The sequence below is a fragment of the Melanotaenia boesemani genome, chromosome 24 (genome assembly GCF_017639745.1).
Source record: "Melanotaenia boesemani isolate fMelBoe1 chromosome 24, fMelBoe1.pri, whole genome shotgun sequence".
Lineage (NCBI taxonomy): Eukaryota > Metazoa > Chordata > Actinopteri > Atheriniformes > Melanotaeniidae > Melanotaenia > Melanotaenia boesemani.
The window spans coordinates 16,125,942-16,151,467 of NC_055705.1; the positions used below are offsets into that span (position 1 = coordinate 16,125,942).

At 38.0% G+C, this 25,526-nt stretch overlaps 1 protein-coding gene across 3 annotated transcripts; it reads left to right on the forward strand.

The window, feature by feature from the left end:
* Nucleotides 1-468: 468 nt before the first annotated feature.
* Nucleotides 469-23,817, forward strand: LOC121635663 (radixin-like). 3 transcript variants are annotated; one of them, XM_041978939.1, is made up of 16 exons: nt 469-657; nt 4,573-4,665; nt 11,260-11,343; nt 12,120-12,215; nt 15,438-15,560; nt 15,708-15,859; nt 16,087-16,170; nt 16,308-16,454; nt 17,488-17,584; nt 17,667-17,830; nt 18,168-18,298; nt 18,591-18,751; nt 18,855-18,947; nt 19,813-20,049; nt 20,292-20,339; nt 20,987-23,817. In XM_041978939.1, exons 2-16 carry the CDS (start codon nt 4,654-4,656, stop codon nt 21,149-21,151), a joined length of 1,794 nt encoding a protein of 597 aa, XP_041834873.1. In that variant the 5' UTR covers nt 469-657; nt 4,573-4,653; the 3' UTR covers nt 21,152-23,817. The 3 variants fall into 3 exon arrangements, with proteins under 3 accessions (XP_041834873.1, XP_041834875.1, XP_041834874.1); XM_041978940.1 differs by lacking the exon at nt 469-657 and adding an exon at nt 669-761; XM_041978941.1 differs by lacking the exon at nt 20,292-20,339.
* Nucleotides 23,818-25,526: the final 1,709 nt, after the last annotated feature.

The following is a 25,526-nucleotide window of genomic DNA, read 5'->3' on the forward strand; positions in this document are numbered from 1 at the left end:
CTGAAAATGCTCCACAGTAGCAAATGTCTTTGGAAAAAGAACAGTTTGCATTCACATTTAAGTAACTATTAAATGTAAGTGGTTAAATTAACACATCATACATTTTTATGACATGGTGCATACCCCACATTTATCTTACATGCTCTCCTCGGATACTGACAGCCATATTGTACATCTCAGTTAAGTCAGTCAAGTGCACCATTGAAACTCAGGACACACCGGAAAATATGGATTTTCTATCCAAAGAAAATATGTCAACGCAAAATCAATTTTGTGTCTCTGTCGTTTCACAAAATTAAACTATATGAAAGCTTTTGTTTCAGATTCTGTGATTAAATTTTATGTTGAGTGGTGTTAATTTTATTGGTTATTTACTGATTCTTTTGACATATTAATATGAACTAAGTCCAAAAGACATTTTATTTTTTAAGCTCAGACCGGAAGTAGTTGTATATTATTCCGCCGGGATCCATCCTAGCACCCCAAATCGCCTTATGGTTGTTTAGACGGGTTTTCTAATGTCTGCTGGAATTTGTTTCGGAAAACGCAGTAAGAGACAAGGAACTGGAAGTAGCGCTGATTTCTCATCGTGATTATTTTGTTACGTTGGAAGGTACCAAGCTCTCCTGTCAAGCGAAGAAGCAAATCGTCTTCCCGGTGAGTTGTCTCTCCCTAAAAGATGAGCTTCGCTTCAAGTTTGGTGCAGTAGCGGATGTCCTCGTGTTCGTCTCGGTCACATTTCATAGACAGGCCGACTTGAAGTAAGTTGCGTTCATTCAGCCGTACATAAATGTACATGAACCTGTTTTTTCATTGCCATGCGTCACAATTTCTCAGACTTTTAAAGAAATATACATTGCAAATGTATAACACTCAGGGTGTTATAACTTCACAGGCATGAGCTAGGTAAACCTCGGTCAGGCTCGTCCCGTTATGTAGACTACACCCACTAGCTTGAAAACGCCTGCCTTTTAACGGTAAAACTTTTGACTTCTAGACGTTTATTTGGAGTTAATAGTCGGCGTTGGTAAATTGTCGTAGGTCAATTATTATTATTTTTGTGAAACATGTTAATTTGAACGTTTACGTCGTGTCACGCTGCTGTTGCTAACGTTTCACCAGGAGAGCAACAGTTGTCTGTTGCTTGGTTAAGTTGTGGTTAAATTACAGAGTAACGGAAGCCAAGTCGGCGGGTAAATAACAAAGCTAATTGCTTGCAAGCTACAAATGTGCGTCTTTATCTTGTTGGGGGAAAAAACCGCTACACTTTAATTATGCCACAAATGATCATTAAGTTTTATTGACATCTATATCATACTGATGATTTTGCATTTGTTATGTTTTACAAAAAATGTCAGTCTTTCAGTTTCTATAATGTAGAGGAGTTTCTGTAGTGAAATTATTAATGTTTTGTGAAGGATTGAGAACAATATAATTGAAGACGCTACATGTGAACTGTAAAATTATAGTATTAAAATTGAACTTTCCCATTGTTACTTAAGTTGAACCTTTTAATTATTTTCAAATTTATGGTCAAATATTGAAGTTGATTATATTTTACAGTAATAAATCTGCATGTGTTTGTAGAGGAATATACAGTAACTTAACGCATAAATCTGGCTGAAATCTGAAGTACTGGATAAAGCCCAGTTTAAAATCTCACAGTGTTTTGCATGTTATTTTTTTAAATACATAAAACAGTTTTCAGAGGAGAGTTTGGCTATGTTTATTACTGAATAAAGAAATGAAAGTTATTTGTGTTTTCAAAACTTATGTTTACAGGTAAGAATTTGCTCAAGGAGATATAACAATGAAACTGGGTGTAAATCATGAGCAGTTTACTTTTTTTTTTTTTTTTAGTGCTGGGTAACGATAAAAAAATTTAAATCGTGATTAATCGCATGACATGCTGCGATTAATTGCATTTTTACATGCAAAATGTCTCTTTCCTTTAAAAGAAAGCCTACAGCTATATAAAGAAAATGCAGTAATTTTTGGTTTACAAACACAACATAAGGGGTCTCCAACCTGTGACTCTGGACCTTCCACAATGCTTCTAAATACTTGGCTAAAATATTTTTTAAAAATCTATCTTTCTTGTCATTAGGTTGGAAACCAGGGACTTTTTTTTTTCTTTTACATCATTTTCCACAAATATCTACATCCCTTAGAAAAAAGTCTGTTCATCCTCTTTTTATAAAGGTTTTATGTTTTTCTTTATTTTAAAACCTAAAAATGGAAATAAAAATGTGGTTTTTCAAAAATAGCAAATATCCTATGGCGGCTCTTCATTAAAAATATATATTATGTTGCCTTTTTGAAAAGCCTCGTAATATTTGCAGCTCTAAAGGAGTTTAATTTAGCTGGCTGAGGGAAAAATGGCTCTTTGGATGGGAAAGGCTGCAGACCCCTGCACTAAACACATAAACAGGTTTAGCAGCAGTTTTCTCTTTAAACAGAAACAGTTAAAATATTTCTTCATATATATTTATAAAAATCAAATATATATGAGAGAGATGGATGAAATGTTCCGGATTTACTAACTAAAAGGTAAAAAATCAGCAGGATGAATTTAAAGCTGTGAAGCTGCTTCCTTCTAAACACAGAAGGAACAATATGTGATGAATATCAGCATCAGGTGAACAGACAGAAAGCAGGATTAGAATCTCACAGCTTCTAGATGGTGAGGAAAGAGAAATATTCACAATATGCACAATTACTTCCATCCATGCACCTTCAGTGCTTCATTATCCAGATTTTTGGCCTATAAATTCTCTAAACTTTCATTTTTAGCCTGACTGCACCTGCAGCCTCCGCTACTGGAGTTAAGGGGTTAACATCTCGTTTCCGGGTGTAGCGTCAGATGTGTAACTAAATGTATGGTATCCACAGAAAGTCCAGAATCTCAGCTACCAGCTCAGCAAAACCATTTCTATCACCAACAAACACAGTTAAGACAACCAATAATCCAAAGACCAGCTACATAAAGTCCGAAAAATATGTAAACACAGATGATGTCTCCCCGTGTCCACCCCACGGCATGAACACGAACAAACGACTCCTCTACTGAAAGCTCACATCTCACAGATTCCACAGCTGGAAGTTTCATCTCGCTACGACCAAGATTCACCGAACCAGTGGCAGAAGAAGACCCGATTTATGCTGCACATTTGTAAAAGTCAGAAAGCATGTCTTACCTTTGCTGTCTTGCATAAATTAAAACCGCATTTGTAAAAAAAAAATAATAATAAGTTAAAAGTTTCTCATTGTCTTTTGGGATCAGTTTCCCGTCCAAAAATCACGATGTTCTGCCATCTGCATGGGTTTGGACAGAAAAAGAGAAACGTTGGTTCTTCTTCTTCTTAAGTTCCAGACAGAAAACATCTCTTCATTCTAATAAACCCGCTCTCTCCTGATTACATCAGACGCACCGCTGCAGCAGGGAATAGAGACATCTAAATAGAGACATCAAAACGAGCGGCAAGCACAATAAAAAAAAAAGAAAAAACAAATTAACTGCGTTAATGAAGCGTGTTAACGCACCATTAACGGGTTAACATGCCCAGCACTACTTTTTTTTATGACAGCATTGCCAGAAAATCAAGAATTTTTAATCTTGTGATATTTCTTACAAACTGTTGCCTTTTAACAGGATAGCTTGCAATCAAATAGAATTTCCAAGCTCCAAAACCTACCATTATAGTATATATATATATATATATATATATATATATATATATATATATATATATATATATATGTATATATATATATATATATGTATATATATATATATATGTATATATATATATATATATGTCTTATTTATGACTCTACATAACATCTTACAGGTCTGAATCATGGCTGCACACACACAAGAAAAACTCTTGGCTTCCTTCTGTGATTTCAGTATCATATTACAGTTCTAAACAAACATTTTTAAGGCATTTTGTCTTGTGAAGTATGCATACATATTCCAGAAAACACAGCCAGGAAGACATCAGCAAAAGCAATTTTGTAAAAGTAATAAAATAAGTTAGACGATTCATTTGATTTTCTTGCTTTGTGCTGCTGAATCGGTCTTCAGAAATATTTTAGCCAGTCACCAGGAACACTTGAGAGCAATTGACTTAAGGTGGATTAATATGAACTGTACATCCATGGCAGTGAAATAATTTAAATAACATGTGTGATGCATATGAAGATGTTTTTGATTTCATAACTGATAGGTATTGTGTTGCAATTTTCTACAAGTCATAATGCCTTGACTGGTTTTAGTTTTTCTTAACACTGGACTTATGTTTAAACTGTTTCCCTGTACACTTGTGGCAACTGTTATATGTACCCTTCAACAAAGTGGTGGTGTGTGTGGTTTTTACTGATTTATGTTGTGTCCACATCCTTGAATTCAATTTATATAAAGGGGGTCATGTTTGCTAATCATAACACTTTCTGATTTAGTGATAGAGCAAATGCACAAACTAAAAGTGCAGCTGAAAGGTAACGTACATAGCCAGTGTTACACTCATGCACACTATGTGCTTACTGGGAAAATGTTTCTTTCACTTTCAGGTCCTGTGATAAGGCGTTGCTGCCGTCCTGTGACGGATTTATCCTCTCAGCTGCTGGGTGTAAGGAGGAGAGGAAGTAAAGATGCCTAAACCGGTAAGATTCTTGACATAGCTTGAGAAAAGTTGGTATGTCTATACCTTTGTCGTACTCTATTCTGCAGATACACATACACAGCAATGCACCTATATAGGAAAAAGCCAGCAAAACATTTGAGTTAGTCTACTCTCATCAGATTTTGTGATGGGATTAAAAAGAGGCTGTTTCAGGATAAATGATGCAACTATGAAGTAAAAAAGTTGCTTGTTTGGTCCTCCTTATATAAACCAACTGTAGAGCTGCTCTAGATGTCCTAAAATCTGTATGCCAAAAGCTGCATAGGGAAGTGGTAGATTCATCCCCATGGCTGCCCCCACTCCTCATCTTCTTCTTCCAAGTAAACAGTCACCAGAGTGTAAAGTGAACCGCCTTGCCCACTGGCCTTGCCACTGCAACACTACCACCATTGTTTAATGGGTGGAGTAAATGTCAGAGTCCTTGGATGTGAACAACACCAAAACAAAACCAATTTGATTCAGCTTTGTCATGGTGTCTTTTATTGTTGGGACTACTTTTAGGCAGTATAAAGAGATGTAATGCAGATGTAAGCAGTACATTTTTAACCAGTGGATGTCTTCATATGCAAACCCCCCCAGCTTTTATGGTTTACTATGGCACAGATTTTCATTGCTGTCCTATCCTCACTTTTTTCTCCGTTCTGATTATTGGTATCATACTATGTAGCAAAAAACTGAACAATATACAACTTCAGACCAAAAGAACATCTTAAAGGAAGGTCGGCTAGCATAGGTTGACCTACGTAGTGTCATTTTACTGTGTGAGAACTTATTTGTGATGTTAAAGGCACACTTGTTGGTCAATGGATGCATGACATTTATGGAAGATTTTAAGTACATTTTGCTTACATAAAAAAAAACTTCCTAAGAACCTGACAAGAGATTCAAGGCTTCTTGTGGCAAGAGCTGTCACAGTTATGAAAAGATAAGTTCACTTTTACTTTCCAAATAACTGATGATTGTCAGTTTGTTTTTTTCTATGCCAGTGATATGATGGAAACCTAATTTAATGACTTGCATAACGAAAATAGCTATTTATTGAAAACGGATCAAGAAACATCAGTTTTTAAAAAAGTTTGCTTTCACTCGTTTAGGCCTGAACAACAATGGCAGTTGGTAGATAGACCATATCCTGTCCACAGCAAAAGACAGGGAGACAATGAGAGGATGTCACTGAGTCAGGATGTCAGTCAGCTTTCTCTTGCATGGTGGAAAATGAGGTAGAAATAATATATTTGATAGTTTCAGCCAGCTGTTTATGTAGAGGTGAATAAAGATAATTATGCAAAGTGATTGCTGTTATCTCAACTGCCTGCTTGTGGCCGTGCTGTGGATAAAGCACTTATCCTAACTTGCTTGTTAGGTGGTGGGTGGGGATTTTGTTAAGGTTCAGAAGAGGAGCAGCCAGGCTCTGATGTCAACCCCTCCCACTTCCCCCTCTTGTCCCATGAGTCACCAGGACACCATCCCAAAAATGGCTCCTGTGGCAACACTGTTGTCTGCCCTGCTGAGAGCAACATTACAGATAGTATCTGACTAAAAGTATGGCTATGTGACATAGAGGCCCTGACATAAAAAACATAGAAAAAGTAAGGGAAGCGACTGTCTGAACTGGCCTTTCTTGGACTGGTGTCAGACAGCAGAACTTTTGGAGGCGCTTCTTATCTCTATATCAGTTTTCTTCAGTAACTGGGTAAAAAAAAACAAAAAAACACACACACATTCTCAAGGTTGCTCAGGAGAGGAGCTGCACATTTGCTGAAATGAGTAAAACTTGGCAGATTTTTAGAATTTCTTTATAGTTTCACATGGTTGGCATTCACATATTTATTGGCCAAGACATGACACAAATATCCACAAGAAACTTTCTCTTTACAGTATTTGTTTTAATAGTATTATAAACAAATCTAATACAATTGCACTGATATATTGAGTTCTGTCAGTACCTTGGAAGGTGTTTTGTTGCTGTTGCACAGTTACTAGGCAGGTTAAATAAATCTTTCTAAATTGAAAACTCCACCAGTGTGTTGGATTTTTTACAACAGTGCCAGACATCATCTGAGATTTTCTGCCTTTAGTTTGGCTGGAAGTATCTACATGATTCTGTTGCACCTAGACTCCAGGAGAGCTTTAGGTTGAGTGTAGCATGGCTGTTTGGATGCTATGAGTGGCTAATTGGTAAACATGTCTGCCTTTAAATCCTGAATCACTAATCTTTTATCAGAATCTTAAAACACTTATTAGATGGCATCAAATTAAGTACAGATGAACCATAAAACAATCAGTATCCTGCCTCTTCTGCTTGCTGCCCTTTGTGAGCTGAAGAGGAATTATGAGGTGATTGGAAGAAGGCCCTCGCTGGCTTCCTTGCTTGTGGCTGTTTTCCTGTTTGGAGGAGAAGGGGCCTGCTGTGTACTTTAGGGGCCAGATTTATGCCAACATCCTGGCTATCGTCACGTAGAAGTAGTTTTAGGAAAAGAAGACTCACTATACAAACAGGGTTGTCAAGTAATGAAGCAGTCAGAAAGATGAAGAAAATGAGGGATTTGTAAGATTTCCATTAAACTTGTAGTTATGAAAATTGTGTGGTTTGCTCAAAGAGGAAAATTGCAATATTGTTGGAATGTAATGTTGAAGGTAGGTTTTCCAGTTGTTAAACCCTCCATCTTATTTATAAAAGCCAGATCCATTATCATAGATTGTGGCCCTCTGTTTGCCTTGTTCCAAAGTAAAAAAAAAAACTTTAATGTTAGAATGAGTTATTCCTTTTCTGTTGTCATTCCTCCTCACATTTTGTCCTCCTCTCTGAGGACTGATCCACTCTGCAAGAAGGTTAATCAGAGGGACAGACAGTTGCTGGGAGCCTAGCAGACCAGATTAGCAGCTCTACTGATTTGAAGTGTGTTTGTTTTAAGATCTCTCTCAGCAAAGCTCCTCTTAACAGCTTAAACAGCTGCACATTTAACAAGGGTCAAATCTGATTGAGAACAAATTTTTACAACTGAAATGGAGAGCAGGATTTAGAAACATCCTAAAATGGCATCTTCCTAAAAGTGGTCTTGGGATTTTTTTTGTAGTCATGTTCTGTTTTACTCATAAGACAATATTGAACTGTACTTACTGTGGAATGAGGTCTACTTAATGATGGTAAACAATATGCCCAAGAAGGCAGGAGACACACCTTAATGATAGAGATCAGATGTTTAATTTCACTTTTATAATCTAGAAAATAGGAGGTGGGCTGTGAGAAAATTATCAAAGAAAAAAAGCTGAACACACAAAGTTTTGAGCTGCCTTGACCTGACTTGCCTATTGACCCTATGATTAGAGATTAACACGGACTTACCCGCAGCTTAAGGCCACTTGATGCAGTTGTCACGTTTTGCTTATAGTCTGGCTTCTGACGAGGGTCTGCTCATTTTCTAGCAACTGTAACAGACTTTACATGTTCAACCTGCTTTTTCCTGGTACAGCTTATATTTATGAAGCATGCCAGTACACTTGCTTAAAATAAAATAAAACACATGGACTGCTTCATTAATATTTAGCATTGGTTACTGAACCAACACCTGAATTTATTTACTATTAAATAAAAACAAAATTAATTTATTTACTATTACAGAAAAACTAAATACATTAAAAAATAAATAATAAACTACAATTAAATATTAAATAAGTTAACAATAGATAACATAAAAAGTAAATAGTAAATTAATAAAAATAAATTAATAGCTTAAGTCAATAAAATATATAAATAAATAGGTCAGATGCCATTATTTGCAGTGAGGGGTTAAAATGCTAGTAAAACTAGCAGTGATTTACTGGGAGTTTTTATTATGCTTCCTCTAGCTTATAGATACTAGATATAGATCAACACCAAGCTGGGACTTTATTTATCAAGTGCATATCCAGTCATATATAGCCTCCAAGGCTTTCTCATATGATGTGGCTGCATAAAATAAGATACATCACTTTGTAGGGTCTTTTCTGAGTGTGTTGGGCATTATTAAATTTTTTTTATACCTTATTGTTCAGCTCTCTCCTCAAACTCCAAGTCCAATTAATTATCTTTTCAGGAGAATAAGATTGTCCTGAGTAAGAACATCTTGGATGCTCAGTCAGTGCATTTTGTATCACCAGGGGGTGAGTGTCATTAAGAGTGTCTTGCAAAAGTCAGTCTTTCAAGAGGTCTGTCATAATGTTGTGATTAGCTGTGTCAATTCCTCGGCATGTTGTTGTTGCCTTTTGTCTCCTCCCCTTCTGTCTGCTGGGGAGAGAGGATTAACTGACCGTCTGGTTCTTTAAGGATTCCTCCTCTGTGCCCTGTGGGCTTGCTATGTTTTGGCAGAGGCATACACTTGATTAGGAGCACAAAGGTTTGCTCTTTTACAGCTGACTGCTGATGACAGGCGAGCTCCGCTCAAACACGGTGGAAGGCTCGTTCTGGGCCAGCAACATGAAAACCTCAGCTCAGCACTTTCCAGAACTTTTTCTCTCTTACAGAGTTGCTGAGGCAGTTTCTCTGGAAATCAGTATATAGTCTTAACACATCTTGCAGTGAACCATGACTTTTTTGTTGATGTTGGTTCTGTAAACTTCCACTTGTGTGCATCTGCCAGTGCATATGAGGACAGTGTGTTGCTAGTCAAGTTGTGCCCTGTTGTTTCTATTCATAATTACAGGTATTTAGAAACAAAAATATATGCTTTTCTAGAACCATATTTTCTTAGACCTCTTTAATAAAAATGTTTTTATTGGGTGTATCACATGTCTTGTTTTATATTTAAATATAAGAAAAGTGAGTTCAAGGGTGGGGGTGGGGGGTGGATCTCATGTTCTGCTATGTAACAAAAACCTTGGCATCCTCATGGAAATGATGCCAGAGTTGTGCTGTAATAAGCAGCTAATGCTAATGGAAGCCATTGGTGTACAGTCCCCACAGTGTCCATCATAAACTATCTCAGACTCACTTGGACAAATCATAATAGAAACTCTTCCATGTCTAAAATTCTGACAGGCTTAGAAAATGACTTGTTTGTATAGAGTGTTTGCAACAGTATGACACCATGTGCAGTCAGTCTTTTCAACTATAACTTTGTTTGTGGATGCCATTAACAGGTATTTATTTTAAAGACTGATAAGATGACAAGGGGGGGGGGGGGACTAAAGACTCACTGGAGACTCAGCTGAATAAATTTTTTGTTTTAATAAAGTGTGTTGTAATTCAAATATTTACAGTGGGGTGTTTTGCTCACTGTAATAGTTAATCATTTATGTGGTAAAGCATGAAAGGGAAGTCCTGCCCTGGGAAGGGAGCACTTTGTGAAGATTTTAGCGGGTATGTCTAGTGATTTTAAATTCATATTGTCTAAAAAATAAAACGACTGTTCACATTTTCCAGTAGATCATGCTCTTAAATCTAATGTTGAACAGGTTATATTATGAGCATTTGAGGTAATGTTTAGTCCTACACTAAAGTTATATAAATAGATTGTTGACCATTGCTTATAGGCCATGCAGGAAAGTTCATGCAAGTCATCTTTAATATGGAGAAAGTGCTGCAACTTTTAATGGGTAATTAATGAGAGGCAGACAGAGACAGACATATTGTTAGGCCTCCATGTATCACAAGGGAGTCCAGCTGTATAGACACAAATTTCATGGATTATTCATTGCATGGATATTGAGAGAAACCATGAGAGGGGTGAAGGCAAGAGAGACATTGATTAGAATTAATGCAGAGGAGAGCAATTCAAAATGAGCATTCCTGGGGTTTTGTTTATAACTGCTGAGGCAAAAAGATGTTTCATTTCAAGTTCTTATCTCTGTACCCCTTTTCCTCCTTTTTGTACGGTTGGCTCAACAGTAACGTCTCTATGTAACTTAATCTCAGTGGGAGTATACCCCCAGATCATCTCTCTAGCTTCCTGTTTTCCGTCCGTCCTTGCTAAACCTAGTTTAGCACCTCCCTCTCTTTCTTTTATGATAACCAGCATTGAGGACATATACTGCTCAGTCTTTAAGTAGGTGTGGGAGGAAGGATTTCGGATGCCTCGGAGGTCAGCCTTGCCTTGTTCTGTGCCATCAGCTGCTGCTTGGCCTACTGCCAGTGCTGCTTAACTTTTATTTTCTGCTTCGCCCAACAAAGGTCTTTGAGTAACAGGCTGCTGCTTTTGTCAAAGCAGCCATGGGCTTGCTATCTACAGACTGCTTAGTCTGTAGGATCTCAACAATTTGACAACATCCAACAAAAATAAAGAAAATAATAATAAGATTAATTGAAAACTGCCCTATTTAATTGTATAGATTGTATTTAATTGTATTTTTTAACAAGTAAATTAAACATTTTCTGCAGAAATTCACTTTTTGTCCTGATTTAACAGTAACAAGAACAGTTCAACAAGCTTTACAACAACAGTTCAAAAACCCTCTCCTCTATTTTAGAAAGCAAGATGGAATGCAAATATTAGGATCACTAGCTGGAGCATGTAGTCAGTTTGACATGAATTTATCAGTGGTAACCATAAAATCTTTGTGCAACATGAAAAACCTTTGTTATGTTTTTGTTATGTAGATTAACGTCCGTGTAACCACCATGGATGCAGAGCTGGAGTTTGCAATCCAGCCTAATACCACAGGAAAACAGCTCTTCGACCAGGTAAGCATACCTAACACAACCACAAATACTGAGGAGGATCTAATTCTTATCCTACATATTTTTACTGGTATTGCATCACAAATAATTCTACTTTTAAGAGTAATTCCATTTCCTCTAAAAGTAAGTAGTTACCTTACTGTATTACTTCCCGAAAAAAACAACTTGTTAATGTACTTTTGGATTGCCAAATATAAACACACCATAATATAGAGAAGCATCTGTGTCCATGCCATGGATGATTTTTGTATGTGTGAGGCCAACAGTGTGTGGATCTTTCGCCTACTGAAAATGTGTATAGCATTATGTGGAACAAAGTCAAACTTTGATGACCCTGGACTTTTGAGCAGCTCAACTTGAATTACTTTTACAAATTGCAGAACGTTTCTATCATCAGTTCTCAAATTATGTAAAAAGTCTTGTTACAAAGAAAAATGGGGTAGCACCATGGTATAATTTTAGATGCCTTAATTCTAGATTTATAAAATATTTTCTAAGTGCAATGAAGTTGGTCAGTAAAAACATTTAAAATCTTTTCTTTTTTTCTTACCTTTTGGAGCTAATTGACACGTTACAACTTTTAAGTTTTTGCTGCTTTTCTTTATAAGAATTTTCTTTCTGTAATAACAGATAATATAACTAGTTGTCTTAGTGGATAGTCTACATCTATGTCACCAGAGATGTCATCTGTTAATTAAGGAAAAATCAACCACAAAGAATTTCTCAAGTGGTGTTCATAGAAGGTGTGAGATTTTCACTTCGTTTTGTATTCCTTGCAGGTTGTGAAGACAGTTGGTCTGCGGGAGGTCTGGTTCTTTGGCCTACAGTATGTGGACAGTAAAGGGTACATCACCTGGCTCAAACTCAATAAGAAGGTCTGTCTCCCTTTGTTTTTCATTCTGTCTTCTTGTTATAATAAAAAATGGCCATCACTTTTTATTTTAGTTGGTTCACTTTTATTGTCTCTGTTATTCTGTCAGGTTCATTTTCTTTCACACTTTGATGCATCAGGTTGGGTATTTGTCTTTGATTTTTCTTATAGCTGTACTTGAAACTAGAGCCTCAGATGTGCTCTTATAGCAGGTTCCTCTTTCACTGAGGCCAGCATGTCTTCCAGCCTTGACACTAGAAATGCACCGATCTGTTTTTCTGGGATTCAAATCCAATTCCGATATCTGAAAATTGGATATAGGCCGATAAAGATAGGCTCTATTGCCCAAAGTATTCATGCACCCATCCAAATAATTGAAATCAGGGGTTTCAGTCACTTCCACTTCCACAGGTGAATAAAAATCAAGCACCGAGGCATGCACACTGTTTCTACTTGCGAAGGATTGGTTCACTCTCAGGAGCTCATGGAATTCCAGTGTGGTGCTGTGATAGGATGCCACCTGTGCAACAAGTCCAGTCATAAAATTTCCTCACTCCTAGATATTCCACAGTCAGCTGTCAGTGGTATCATAACAAAGTGGAAGCGATTGGGAACGACCGCAACTCAGCCACAAAGTGGTAGGTCCCGGAAAACGACTGAGTGGGGTCGGTGGATGCTGAGGCGCATAGTGCTCAAAGATCTGCAACTTTCTGCACAGTTGATTACAGACCTACAAACTTCATGAGGCCTTCTGATCAGCTCAAGAACAGCTCGAAGAGGGCTTCATGGATTGGGTTTCCACAGCCAAGCAGCTGTATTCAAGCATAGATCACCAAAAACAATGCAAAGCATTGGATGCAGTGGTGTAGAGAACGCGGACACTGGACTCTGGATCAGTGGAGACGCGTTATCTGGAGTGACGAATCACGCTTCACCATCTGGCGATGTGATGGAAGAGTCTGGGTATCTGGGTGGTTACCAGGAGTGCAGTACTTGTCTGACTGCATTGTGCCAAGTGTAAAGTTTGGTGGAGGGGGGGGAATGATGGTTTGGGGTTGTTTTTAAGGTGCTGGTCTTGGCCCCTTAGTTCCAGTGAAAGGAACTCTGAATGCTTCACCATATGACGAGATTTTGGACAATTCAATGCTCCCAAATTTGTGGCAGCAGTTTGGGAATGGCTCAACCTCACTGTGCACCAGTGCACAAAGCAAGGTCCATAAAGACATGGATGAGCGAGTTTGGTGTGGGTGAACTTGACTGGCCTACACAGAGTCCTGACCTCAACCAAATAGAACACCTTTGGGATGAATTAGATCGGAGGCTGAGAACCAGGCCTCACATATGCACTTCTGAAGGAATGGTCAAAAATTCCTATAAAAACACTCCTAAACCTTGTGGAAAGCCTTCACAGAAGAGTTTAAGCTGTTATAGCTGCAAAGGTTGGGCCAACGTCATATCGAACTCATTTGATTAGGAATGTGATGTCTATTAAGTTCAAGGCAGGTGAGACAATACTTTTGGCAATATAGTGTATTTTCAAAACCAGATCAGTGAACATTGTAATTATAATCACTATTGTTGTTATTGTGTGAGTTTAATTAGGCTGTAGTAAACAGCATCTTAATAGGTGTTCGGTAACGCTGCATCTGAAGTACAAACTCGATATAAAAAAAATTCATATATAATCATTTATACATACAAATTCTAATGGAAATATTTATTGAACTGATTTTGCATCAACATATTTTGTTGGGCTTATACCTGCATAAAAGTTTTAATTTGTAAACACAGGACCACAAAAGGTCTCTCTGTGTATCAGCGAGGCGGATTGGGCGAGCTAAGCCTAATATCCGATCCGTGAATCACGTCAATATCGGAGCACCGATACCGATATTGGATCAGATCGGTCCCAAACCTGCTTAACATCTCCCATCACTGTGTGTGTTTGGGTGTACATGGCAGGAAAATTGGTTCACACACTACATGTATGGGTGTGAGAGAGACAGGTGATGATGCTGAAAAGTTCCAGTAATGTTATTGCTGTAAAACAAGTATGTGTTTGGACAGAGTAGCATGTTTGTGTGTGTGTGTTTAGGCTCTCTCATCAGGACTGGACAGGGCTGTCAACACGATGTGGGACAGCATTTTTGCTTTTGCTGCGCAGTGGAGCTGCACTGCAGTGGAAATTATTTAGTGTCTGAGAGTGTCAGCTGTGCGCATATGTTCCACCCATCCCACCAAATATTAAAGCATCCTGTTTTCATTGATCACATACCGTATATGACGAATATGCTTGTGTAGTACTTTGCATTTTTATGACTTGTAGTCAGACCAACAGGCTCTTTGCAATTGAATCCTCTTAAATATGTCTATTTAACAATTGTGACCAAGGATTGCAACGTTATTTAACATGTGTAAAGTAAAACTATTTTCCAATTATTACTGTAGGTGATTGTTAGATAACAAGTATTCAGGTGTTGGAAAAAATAAATCCAGCCATTTTATTCAACTGTTTTAACAAAGAAGATGACAGTAATGATTAACAGGGTACAGGACCACAGCAAAATAAAATTTGCCATGTCTTCAGAATGATTTTTTTTTTTTTTTTTTTTTTTTTAAGATGTTAGAAAAGTAAATTATATTGTATGCATAGATCCATTTAAACATAGTCTATATTTGTGCACATTTATGGGTCATAATAAGAATGTGAAATTATACTGAGGGAAAGTGACATTGCTTTGCAAACGGTTTAATTTTGAAAAATGAACAGTGAAGTCTCAGCGGTCCAGTTCTGCTGCAGCTTGTCCGAGAGTGGCAGTAAAGAGGTGTAAAGCTTGTTACACGCTAATCAAGAAGTGGGAACGTTGTTCTTGTTCCAGAGGCCGCTAGAAATTTAATTTTGGTCCAATTAATTCATACTCTGCGAGAAGCTTCGTCCAGCGATGGGGTGGGAATGGCTGACCAGGTTATTTAGTTTTTAACATGGAATGGCAGGGTTGTGCATTTGGCCGTGTCTGTGTCTTTACATGCCAAATGTGATTTGTACATTTTTGTACTTTCTCAGCACCTCAATCAGCTGTTTATTAAAACTACCTGTTCAACATTGCATCAGTTACAGTTATGTTTCGTATCTTTATTTCCATCCAAGTCGGTTAACTTTTGGCTTTGATGCAAATTTATGACCTACGGATTAGTTGATGTTCCTAATGTTAAATGTGTCACCCAGGTGACCCAGCAAGACGTAAAGAAGGAGAACCCTCTACAGTTCAAGTTCAGAGCCAAGTTCTTCCCAGAAGATGTCTCAGAAGAGCTAATCCAGGAGATCACCCAGAGACTCTTCTTCTTGCAGGTAACCCAAAACTTACACTTTTGAAATTCACAAATGGCAAAGTAAATGATGCCTGGACGAAATAATTTACCTCTTTATAATAATTCTAAACAGTCGTAAGAGAATCCTTGACCATTTTGTTTGCTTCTGTGTCATGTGCGGCGTCAGGTCAAGGAGGCCATCTTGAACGATGAGAATTATTGCCCTCCAGAGACGGCTGTGTTGCTGGCCTCCTATGCTGTCCAAGCAAAGTATGGTGACTACAACAAAGATATCCACAAGGCTGGATACCTCACCCATGACAGACTGCTGCCTCAGAGGTACACAAACACTCCTACTCATAGTGTATGATCACACACTGTATACATCTCAGCGGTCAGCCAAGTGACTCACCCTAACCTTAGAGATGAGGAGACCATTTTCATATGAAAATGCGTGTATTTCCTATTAGTCATTCTATTTCCTCTTGAGGAAGCAATTTAGAGTTGTCATTCCTTTCCTATTTTTTTCTGGCATCATTTTTGTGTGCGTGTGTTTATCTTTTCAGAGTCCTAGAACAACATAAGCTAACAAAGGAGCAGTGGGAAGACAGGATACAGACTTGGCATGAAGAACACAGAGGAATGCTCAGGTGTGTGTCCCTTTTTTCATTACATTATGGTAAAGACTATTTGGTTTTCCTGTGCTATGTTAATTTTCATGTTGTAAAATAAATGAGCACAGATTGTACTGCTATAAAAAGCACACAATGCTTTTCTTTTTCTCAAGAGAGGACTCGATGATGGAGTACCTTAAAATTGCCCAGGACTTGGAGATGTATGGAGTCAACTACTTCGAGATCAAAAACAAAAAAGGCACACAGCTGTGGCTAGGTGTAGACGCCCTTGGTCTCAACATCTATGAACATGAAGACAAGTAAGGGGTGCTAAAAAAAAAACAAGCTAAACTTGAGTCCTAAATATAAAATCAGCTTATACTCAGAAGGTAATGAAATCTGATGTTTTGACATGAATCCCATAAAGACAGCTGCAGTTGGAAGCTTACAATAGTGTGTCCTTGTTTAGGACAGTTGACAGATGTGGCCGAGTCTGTCATCATAACAGTGCTATATAAGATGCTGGCCAAAAATGTGTAGTCATCACTGTAATCATCAAACAGAAGTGGCTGATGATGCAATTATATTTATAACCCTTTACTGTAAGACATAAAAGGAAAAAAAAATATGGGCATGTATAAATGATGCTGGTCCAAAACTACCTCAAACAGGTTTACGTATATGTTAATAGAGATCCCCATTAGCATCAGCAGCATGCTGCATCAGCTATCCTTCCTGGGGTCCATTTACAATAGAAAAAAAAGTATACAATTTACATTTATGACAGATTACATTGATTAGGTTGAGGTTATCAGCTGTTTTTGCATCTGTTGTTTTGTAACTTTGTGAGAGATGATTGTTTAATGTGCAGCAAGTTGACAAGAAAGAGCTATTTTTAGGACTGAAAGCTAAGTGAAAGGTGGAGAAAGAATAGATGTATTTATAGGAGGGTCTTTCCTGTTCTTTCTAGTCAGATTTTAATTCTAAATTGTGGAGGAAAGAATAGATTTAATCTCTGCTCCTGCAGCATTTCCTTTCAGTGCCCATCCTGCTTTGACTTTGCATCCACTTATCGTAGGTCATCACTGTTGCCATCTTTCTTCCTTCATCCAGGTGACAAGGGAAGGAAACAAGAAAGATGGCACTAGCAAGATAGCAATGAATAGTTTCTATGGCTCCCTGTAGGCTGCAGCGTCTGCTCTATCCCTTTCCTTTTGAACTTGAGTGAGATCTGACTCACTTTCCTTATCCTGCATAGTTGTCAGTTAATACCAGTAAAAAAAATTAACTGTGTTAAATCTTGTGCTGTTTGTTCTCATAAATGTTATCACAATAGTTTTGTATTTCTTTCAGACTAACGCCAAAGATTGGCTTCCCCTGGAGTGAAATCCGAAACATCTCTTTCAATGACAAGAAGTTTGTCATCAAACCTATTGATAAGAAAGCACCTGTAAGTGTTGAATTCATCACAAGAAGTGAAAAGTCTACCAGCATTATGTTGAGTTTCTCCATTTTTATTTTAATTCCTATAGGACTTTGTGTTTTATGCACCACGACTGCGAATCAACAAGCGTATTTTGGCGCTGTGTATGGGTAATCATGAGTTGTACATGAGGAGGAGAAAGCCTGACACCATCGAGGTGCAGCAGATGAAAGCACAAGCTCGGGAGGAAAAGCACCACAAGCAGATGGAGAGGTACTGCACTGAAACACATGATCACTTCTATATTCAGTTTTATAATGCAAAGTCTGGTTTATATATTTCAAGTGTTAGGTGATGAAGACAAGTTTGTGATTCAGGAGAGCCTTTCCACTGGAGGGCAGTCTTGTCTTTTTTTCTTTCAAACATGATCTTTGGTAGGAGTGCCTGAGTTTTTATTCAGCCAGGAGTGCAGAAGCCTTAGCTGAGTTTACTCACTTCACATTTACAGCGTTTAATGTCTTGTGTTTATTAGTATTTATGAAAAACAATTAAAGATACATATGACTCACACTCAAAAACATCTGGCATATGTCTTTGCAAATGTTCTCAGGGCGCAGCTGGAGAATGAAAAGAAGAAGCGAGAGCATGCAGAGAAAGAGAAGGAAAGGATAGAGCGGGAAAAAGAAGAGCTGATGGAGAGGCTGAGGCAGATTGAAGAGCAGACGATGAAAGCCCAGAGAGGTACCAGTTTTACTCTTTATCCTTCCATCTGTTCACTACTCGTTGCTGCTGCCTTCCTCTTCACTTCTGTCTAAAATGTGTCTGGCTTTGGTTGTCAAAGAAAATTATGACTATTCAGAGTCTAAATAAAATGAATAGTTTAATCTGTTGGAGTAATTTACTATTAGATTTATATATATATATATATATATATATATATATATATATATATTAGTTGAAGCTGCTTGTAACAGAGATTGCATTTTAAATCTGTATAAGATAAAATGAAAGCATGTGTATATTTTTTCTACAGAACTTGAGGAACAGACTCGCCGAGCCATGGAGCTAGAGCAGGAGAGAAAGCGAGCACGGGAGGAGGCTGAGAGGCTGGAGAGAGAGAGAGAAGCAGCCGAGGAGGCCAAGGCCGAGCTGGCCAAGCAGGCTGCAGACCAGCAAAAGAACCAAGAGCAGCTGGTGGGTTTTTAAGTTTTTGTGCATTCAAATCAGGTAGAGTATCTGTAACAGCAGCACCTGTATTCTTTTTTTCGTTTTCTTTTATTTTTTCTTTGTCCCCTAGGCTTCTGAGCTGGCTGAGTTTACAGCAAAGATTTCCCTCCTAGAAGATGCCAAGAAGAAGAAAGAGGATGAGGCCACCGAGTGGCAGCATAAGGTAAAGCAGCATCTTAATCACTGACTTATTCACTATCCTTTTATATAAACATGGGGAAATCTTTCCAAGTTCTTGTTTTGGCTGAGTCTTCTTCAGAGCTTTGATAATATTAAACAACAGATAGTTTTAGCTATCAGGAAGGACAGCTTAGAATATAATTTTTTCCGCTCCTAAAGCTTGTGTTTTTGTGAGATGTGTTAAATAAATGGTATGTTGTCAGCTCCTTCACCCTCTGTCACTGATCTTAGCTTTATCATGGAAAAAAGATTTGGGGTTTATTTTACTGCCTTATCTTGGTTATTATATTGACTTTTATTTTTTATTACTATCAATATTCCTTCTAATGAGATACAAGAGAATTAAGCTGTATCGATACCTGATAAGCCAATTTAGTTTACTTCAGCACTGTCTTGCAAGCTAATCCAGTGTGCTGCAGACTCGCTGCTGACTCTGCAACTTTGTTTTTAGATTTATAAAGAAAATAAGACGAATAGGATCAAATCTTTAGCCTTTTCCTACAAAGAGGAATAAAAACTCAAATTTCATTTGGGCAAAAGAACTTTTCAAACTTTTACCCCACTGTCTACTTTGAAGAGTGGGAACAACAAATTCAGCACTGCAGACATCGAAGTATACAAAACATCTCTTAATAGATATTCTGCAAAAGTGTACTGTAAATTTGAACTCTCATGAAATAGAAATGTAATATTAATAATTGTAGAAATAAATTCCTTTAATGTTTGGATTAAACTTGATGCGTTATTGTTTCTGTATGTCACATATGATGCCATGTCTTTGGCTGTCTGGTGTGAATCTGCCTCCGGTCTGCGTCTTACTATTTGTGCCTTTGTGTCTCCACCTGCAGGCTCTGTCAGCACAGGAAGACCTGGAGAAGACAAAGGAGGAGCTGAAGACTGTAATGACAGTGGTGCCAGCACCTCCAGGTGGCCATGCCGAGAGCGACCACGACGAGCAGGATGAGAACCATGCAGAGGCCAGTGCCGAGCTTTCCAATGAGGGAGTTAGTCAGCTTGACCTCCGCAGCGAAGAGGCGCGCATCACCGAAGCTCAGAAGAATGAGAGGGTCAAAAAGCAGCTTCAGGTAAGAGGGAGGGGGATTACTTTTGTGTTGGGGGGGGGGGGGGTAGTCCTATAGTCCTTCCAGTGAAGTCTGAAGCAATTTAACAAACACTACCTCCCTGAAGCGCAGAGAGGTCAAGTCATAAAACTTTAAAAACAAAGTTGAATAAGGGATTCAACCATGTTGATTGTCTTAAATCTAAACACTCAGTTCATGTAGGTTAATTTAACCAAAGGTTTCAAGATTATATTATTTTCTAACAGAAGTTTTGTTGCAAAGAAGAAACACGGGCCAAGCAATGGCAGATAAGGGTAAGATGAGGTATACTTCTCTGTCCATTCCTCTTTAATCTCCTGCTTTTAACAGGAGGTGTGCTGGCTTAGACTGTAGCCTAGCTTAAAAGCAGTTTCTCTGGTAATTAACCAAACAGACAGATGATGTCCAATCTCCTAAAATACTTGATTAATTATTATACAAAGACTGCAGATTTAAGCTTGGCTACGGCATAGGCCAGGATTTGTACTGAAGCTATGGCCAGAAGAATTCAAATAGTGTCAATTTAAAAATAAAAAGGGATTCATTTAGGACGTTTCTGGGTAAGTCTGTGTTGGCCTCCCCCCTAAAAGAACTGTTATAAAGAAACAGGCCTTGGCCAAACCAGTATGAATGCTGACCGCTGCTTCTGTGCTTATTTGTTGAGATTAAATGACAGCCAGAAAACCAGAGAGCAATAAGTCGTTTTACTCAATCAGATGTTAACTTTTATAACTTTACCTTCACATCTGTCCCGTCTTTTTTTTTTCTTTTTTTCTTTTTAACGCGCCTCGTCTGCACCCCTTATGCCCAACAGCACTTTGCTTTGTATATTCCATTCTACACTTATTTTGTCCATCTCACTTCTTTCTTCCTTTCCACCTCCTCCTCAACCTCTTATTCTTCCTTGTCTTTCCTCTCTCAGACTTTAAGCTCAGAGTTGGCCCAGGCCAGAGACGAGACTAAGAAGACACAGAACGACATGCTGCACGCAGAGAACGTGAAAGCGGGCAGAGACAAATACAAAACACTGCGCCAGATCCGACAGGGCAACACGAAGCAGCGCATCGACGAGTTTGAGTCCATGTAAGAACTGCACCTCTGTCCTTCAGAGGTACCTGCTCTCAACCCTTTACCTGAAACAGCTGCTCTGGGGTTTTTTTTTCCCCATGGACAACTGACACTGCCGTCCTCATAACCCTACCGAGTAACTCATCATATCTAGGCAATATGTGAAATATTCTTGTCAAACTTTGCCAAAGTCCGGCCCCTTACCTTCACCTGGAGAGTTTGGATTTCTTCCTGAGACAGAGCTGCAAGCACGCCATTACGAACAATCAGAAGTTATCTGTAATCTTGAACGTCAGGGGGAAAGAGTATATGTAAAGCTAAAATAGAAACAATAAGATTTTTTTTTTTAAGTATACATGGTCATATAAAGGTACTTTTTCTTTTTGTTTTCTCCCATTTTTGGTTAACATGTATACCGATCTTTAGTATGAAGATTAGCCGTCTTCATCTTTTTAAGTTTTCCCCTCTGCTTTTGTTTGACTCGTTTTGTCAATGACGCCATTCTTTTTAGTTGTCTGTCATCCATATTTAAACTTCCAGGAAACAAACTAGGACTGAAGCTTGGGGATAAATGAGGTTACTTCTATTATTAAGCTACAAATTGAGTATATTATGACATTTCAAAACATGTCACATGCTAGATCAGCTCACTATTTTCACTTAACTCAAACTAAAATTGAAATGGACATACGTTTATATAGAAAAATGACACTGCAGTATTTTATAGATTGAATATCATGAACGGCAATATTTTCAGATTTTAAAGAAAATGTTTCCTGTGAATGAAGCTGAATTAAACTAACCCTCGTGGGGAAAGAGCCATTTGTAAAAGGGCAGGTTTTGACAAGCGAATGTAGCAAAGGTAACTAAGGGAAAGTGTGTTTATTTTATTTTATTTTATTTTTCTCCTTACATGCAGGGGTCATAGGATAGCATGTAATCAGCTTGTGCCACTAAGCTGTTGCCCTCAAATTGAAAAGTATTATGACAGAGATGTCCAGTTTGAGTCCTCGAGGGCTGCTGTCCTGCATGTTTTAGCTGTTTCTTGCTTCAACACACTCAAGAAAAAGAACTAAAACTTGCAGTACAGCGGCCCTTGAGGACCAACACTGGACATCCCTGTATTATGAAAATAAGCTAATTGGTAGTGGTGTGTGTTTTGTATGAGTGTGCTTTCTAGTTGCATCCCAGTGTTTCATTTCCGGTCACCATAGATGGTTTTCTCTGCATACCGGCTCACAAAGGAACCCAGGGGATTACACGGACAGACAGATCAACACCGCATCCACACCGTTTGTCTGTCTGTCCCGTCATTTAAGTGTTTGATGTAACTGCGTGTGTGAAGTTGTGCAAACACTAGCGTATATTGGTTGCGGTTGTGTTCAGGTGTGACACCTGAGGCCTGGCACCTTTCTGGCTGGGGAGCTTATGAAAACATCAGTCCCGACCCGGGGACGTACGTCTACCTCAGTAATAATAGCAGTGGTGACTGACAGTCAAACACTCAGGGTGCTTCCTCCTTCCCTGACTTACACTCAGTTGGTTTTTTGATGGTTAAGAATATAACACAACATTTAGAATCTCCCCAAAAGGGCAGAATGGTAGAAAAGTGTTATTTCTTACATTTAAAGCTGATGTTAAACAACACTCTCCTCCTGGTTTTGCTCAGATGTCGTAGTTCATTCACCTGTTTAATCCAAAAAGAAAGTCCCAAAGAAATGCTGCAAATAGCAAGAATGTGGTGCATACAGAGCATTTTCAGAGGAGGCTAGGGCAAGTTGTCTAAAGGGGATCATGTGAAGTGAAGGAATAATTTGTTGGATCCAGACTTCTTTTAAAAGAGGCTTCTCACTTCTCACAAGAATGAATTAAAATGACCTTAACTGTCTGCTCCAAACATTTAAACATGCAATGAGATCTTGAAAGTGAGACTTGTGAATTTGTAAAGAGATGATTTATAATAAGATCTCAATGGAATTATTATACCAATTTTTTCCCCCTGAAATCTTTATGAATTTCTATCTAAGAAGGGACAACAAACGGACCTTTTGTGGCACCGAATATATGTTCCAGCATGCATCTTTGAAATTAGTTAACAAAGTTTTCCCTTTTTTTTTTTTATTAACAATTTGGTAAATAATGTTAATGGTATTATTTGTTATGCTATACTTGACAGCTGGTGTAAGTTGACATTTTTTAAGAGTTTGATTAAAAGCTAAAGCACCTGTATGAAACAAGATACTGAAGCCTGCCTTTTGTGTTTAACTTCAGTGTCCATTGGTATTGTTTTTGCCATAGCAGGTTTAAAAAATAAAAAAAAAAGATCCTGTGCTTCCAGCTCCAATTTTTGTATTGTATTCAAAGACACAAAACCAGCAGCATGCATCTCTTTATTAGACTGCTTCATTGGAGGGGAAAACTCTAGTTGACATGTCCACACCCCCCCAAACCCTCCACAACCAAGCTGCAAGGCTTCAGGTCCACTCTGTTTGTCACCGGCCCGCCTGTCCCCTCCAATGAAGCCAGCGTCTCTGATGAAGCCTGCTCTGGCACCAGCTGTCACGCTTTGCTTTGCTATGTTTTGTTTTTTTATTTCCTTATGTTTATGTTAGTATTCTTTAAGATAGAAGGCACAGGTGGATTTTGTTCCATTTCAGTGGTTCACAAATAAAGTTTTTAAGTTTTTGTTTTTTGGTCAGTTGGTTTTCTTTATTTAACACAGATCCATGTAAGCTGTGAAATACTTCGATCTCAGGAACAATGTTCTAAAGGATTTTAAGTGTTTTAGGGGGATCCTGTATATTTTATAGACTCTTTGGTGAATTAAGAAACTGGCTTACTTTAGTCTTTCCTGTAAGATTCAAACTTTAAGTCATCACATTTCTTTAAAAACAAAAAAACATGCTGGTGTTTCTGTTGCTTTGCCTTTATCCTTCTTTGTCCTGTAACCTGATGTAGCTATTGATGAAAATAGAAAGTAGTTTATGCTCAACAATTTTGAAATTTAAGGTTCGGTTAAAGCAAAAACAAACTACAAAATTGACTTTGTAATTTGCAAGAAAACCTCACCCCTGACAAAGAGGGTCTGGCTGCCGTGTTACCAAACAAGTCTGCCTTTCCCGGACCAAGCTTTATGGATTTAAGGCATTTTTTATTTTCTGATTTGGTCATTGCTAAATTCCATATTAATGCTGGACCTGATGGCGCAACAATAGAAGGGGGTAAGTAAACACAAGAAAAAGGACACAGATAAAAAAAAGCTAGAAAGCAACAGCTTCATTTGGTCACTTATTTTATACATACTACACAGTGATGTGGCTTTAATTAACATTAACAACGGGGTTATTGTAGGTGATAGCTTGGATTTTAGTTGTCATGAAGTTATATTTATTTAGCTTATTCTTGAGGCCTCTGATGAAGGTCTCAGCCCTAGTATACTTCCTCCTCATTTTCTACACATCCTGTGGTTATCAACACCCAAGTACTTATATTCTAAACTAGGATTTTAGGATGATATGACTACATATTAAAACATTAAATACACTAAATAGTAATGGTTTAATTATGTTAACATAATTCTGATGCTCATTCTCACATAGTTTGGTAAAACTGACCAAAGTTATAGCTGACATCTAATGATAGAATTGGGTAACTTTAATTTAGTATTCCGTTCTACAACACATCTACTGCATACTAAGTTTTACTTTCAAGTACTTGATTTGTAAGGGTGGTGCGTAGCTCCATTGGTTGAGCGGTCAGCCCAGGTTCGAGTCCCGGCCTGGGACCCTTTGCTCATCATTCCTGCTCTCTCTGACCCCCTTTTTATTTTTTAAAAATGTATAATAAAAATGTCTACCTTAATAATTATAGGATATTCTTGTGATTACAAGATATAAATTTCATAATTATACCAAAAGTGACAAGTACAGATATAAGTACAAGGCTCCTGTGAATGCAAGGTGCTTTTGTAGTATGTTAAATAGTAATACATTCAAAATAGTCTTATAACAAGTCCTTGTACAAGCATGTTTTATAGCAGTATTTCCTTTATTGAGCAAGCACAGTTACAGCAGAAAATGTCACAGTACAGAATTTCTTTGTTCTGTTATCCAGATAAAATGTAAAGAACGAACAGCGAGTTTCATTCTACTTGAGTATATCTACAGTACAGTTATCTTATTGCAACGCATGAAAAGTTAACAATTTGGAGGAAACGTTCTTTCCACAACAGGCGTCTTTATGTAAATATCCAGCACTTCCCTTCAGGTTTATACAGTACATTAAAGAAGGGTGCTCTATAAACATCAGTGCTGAGATACTAAGTGAAAAATTTACAAGCAGGAAAACCTACAGACTTCACAACGAACATCAAGCCACGATAACAAGATTAGCTC

Excerpts from the sequence above, each read along its gene's own strand:
- LOC121635663 (XM_041978939.1), top strand. Across the intron at positions 17,585-17,666 it reads CTATTGATAAGAAAGCACCT|GACTTTGTGTTTTATGCACC; the intron begins GTAAGTGTTGAA and ends TAATTCCTATAG. Across the intron at positions 18,948-19,812 it reads CCACCGAGTGGCAGCATAAG|GCTCTGTCAGCACAGGAAGA; the intron begins GTAAAGCAGCAT and ends CTCCACCTGCAG.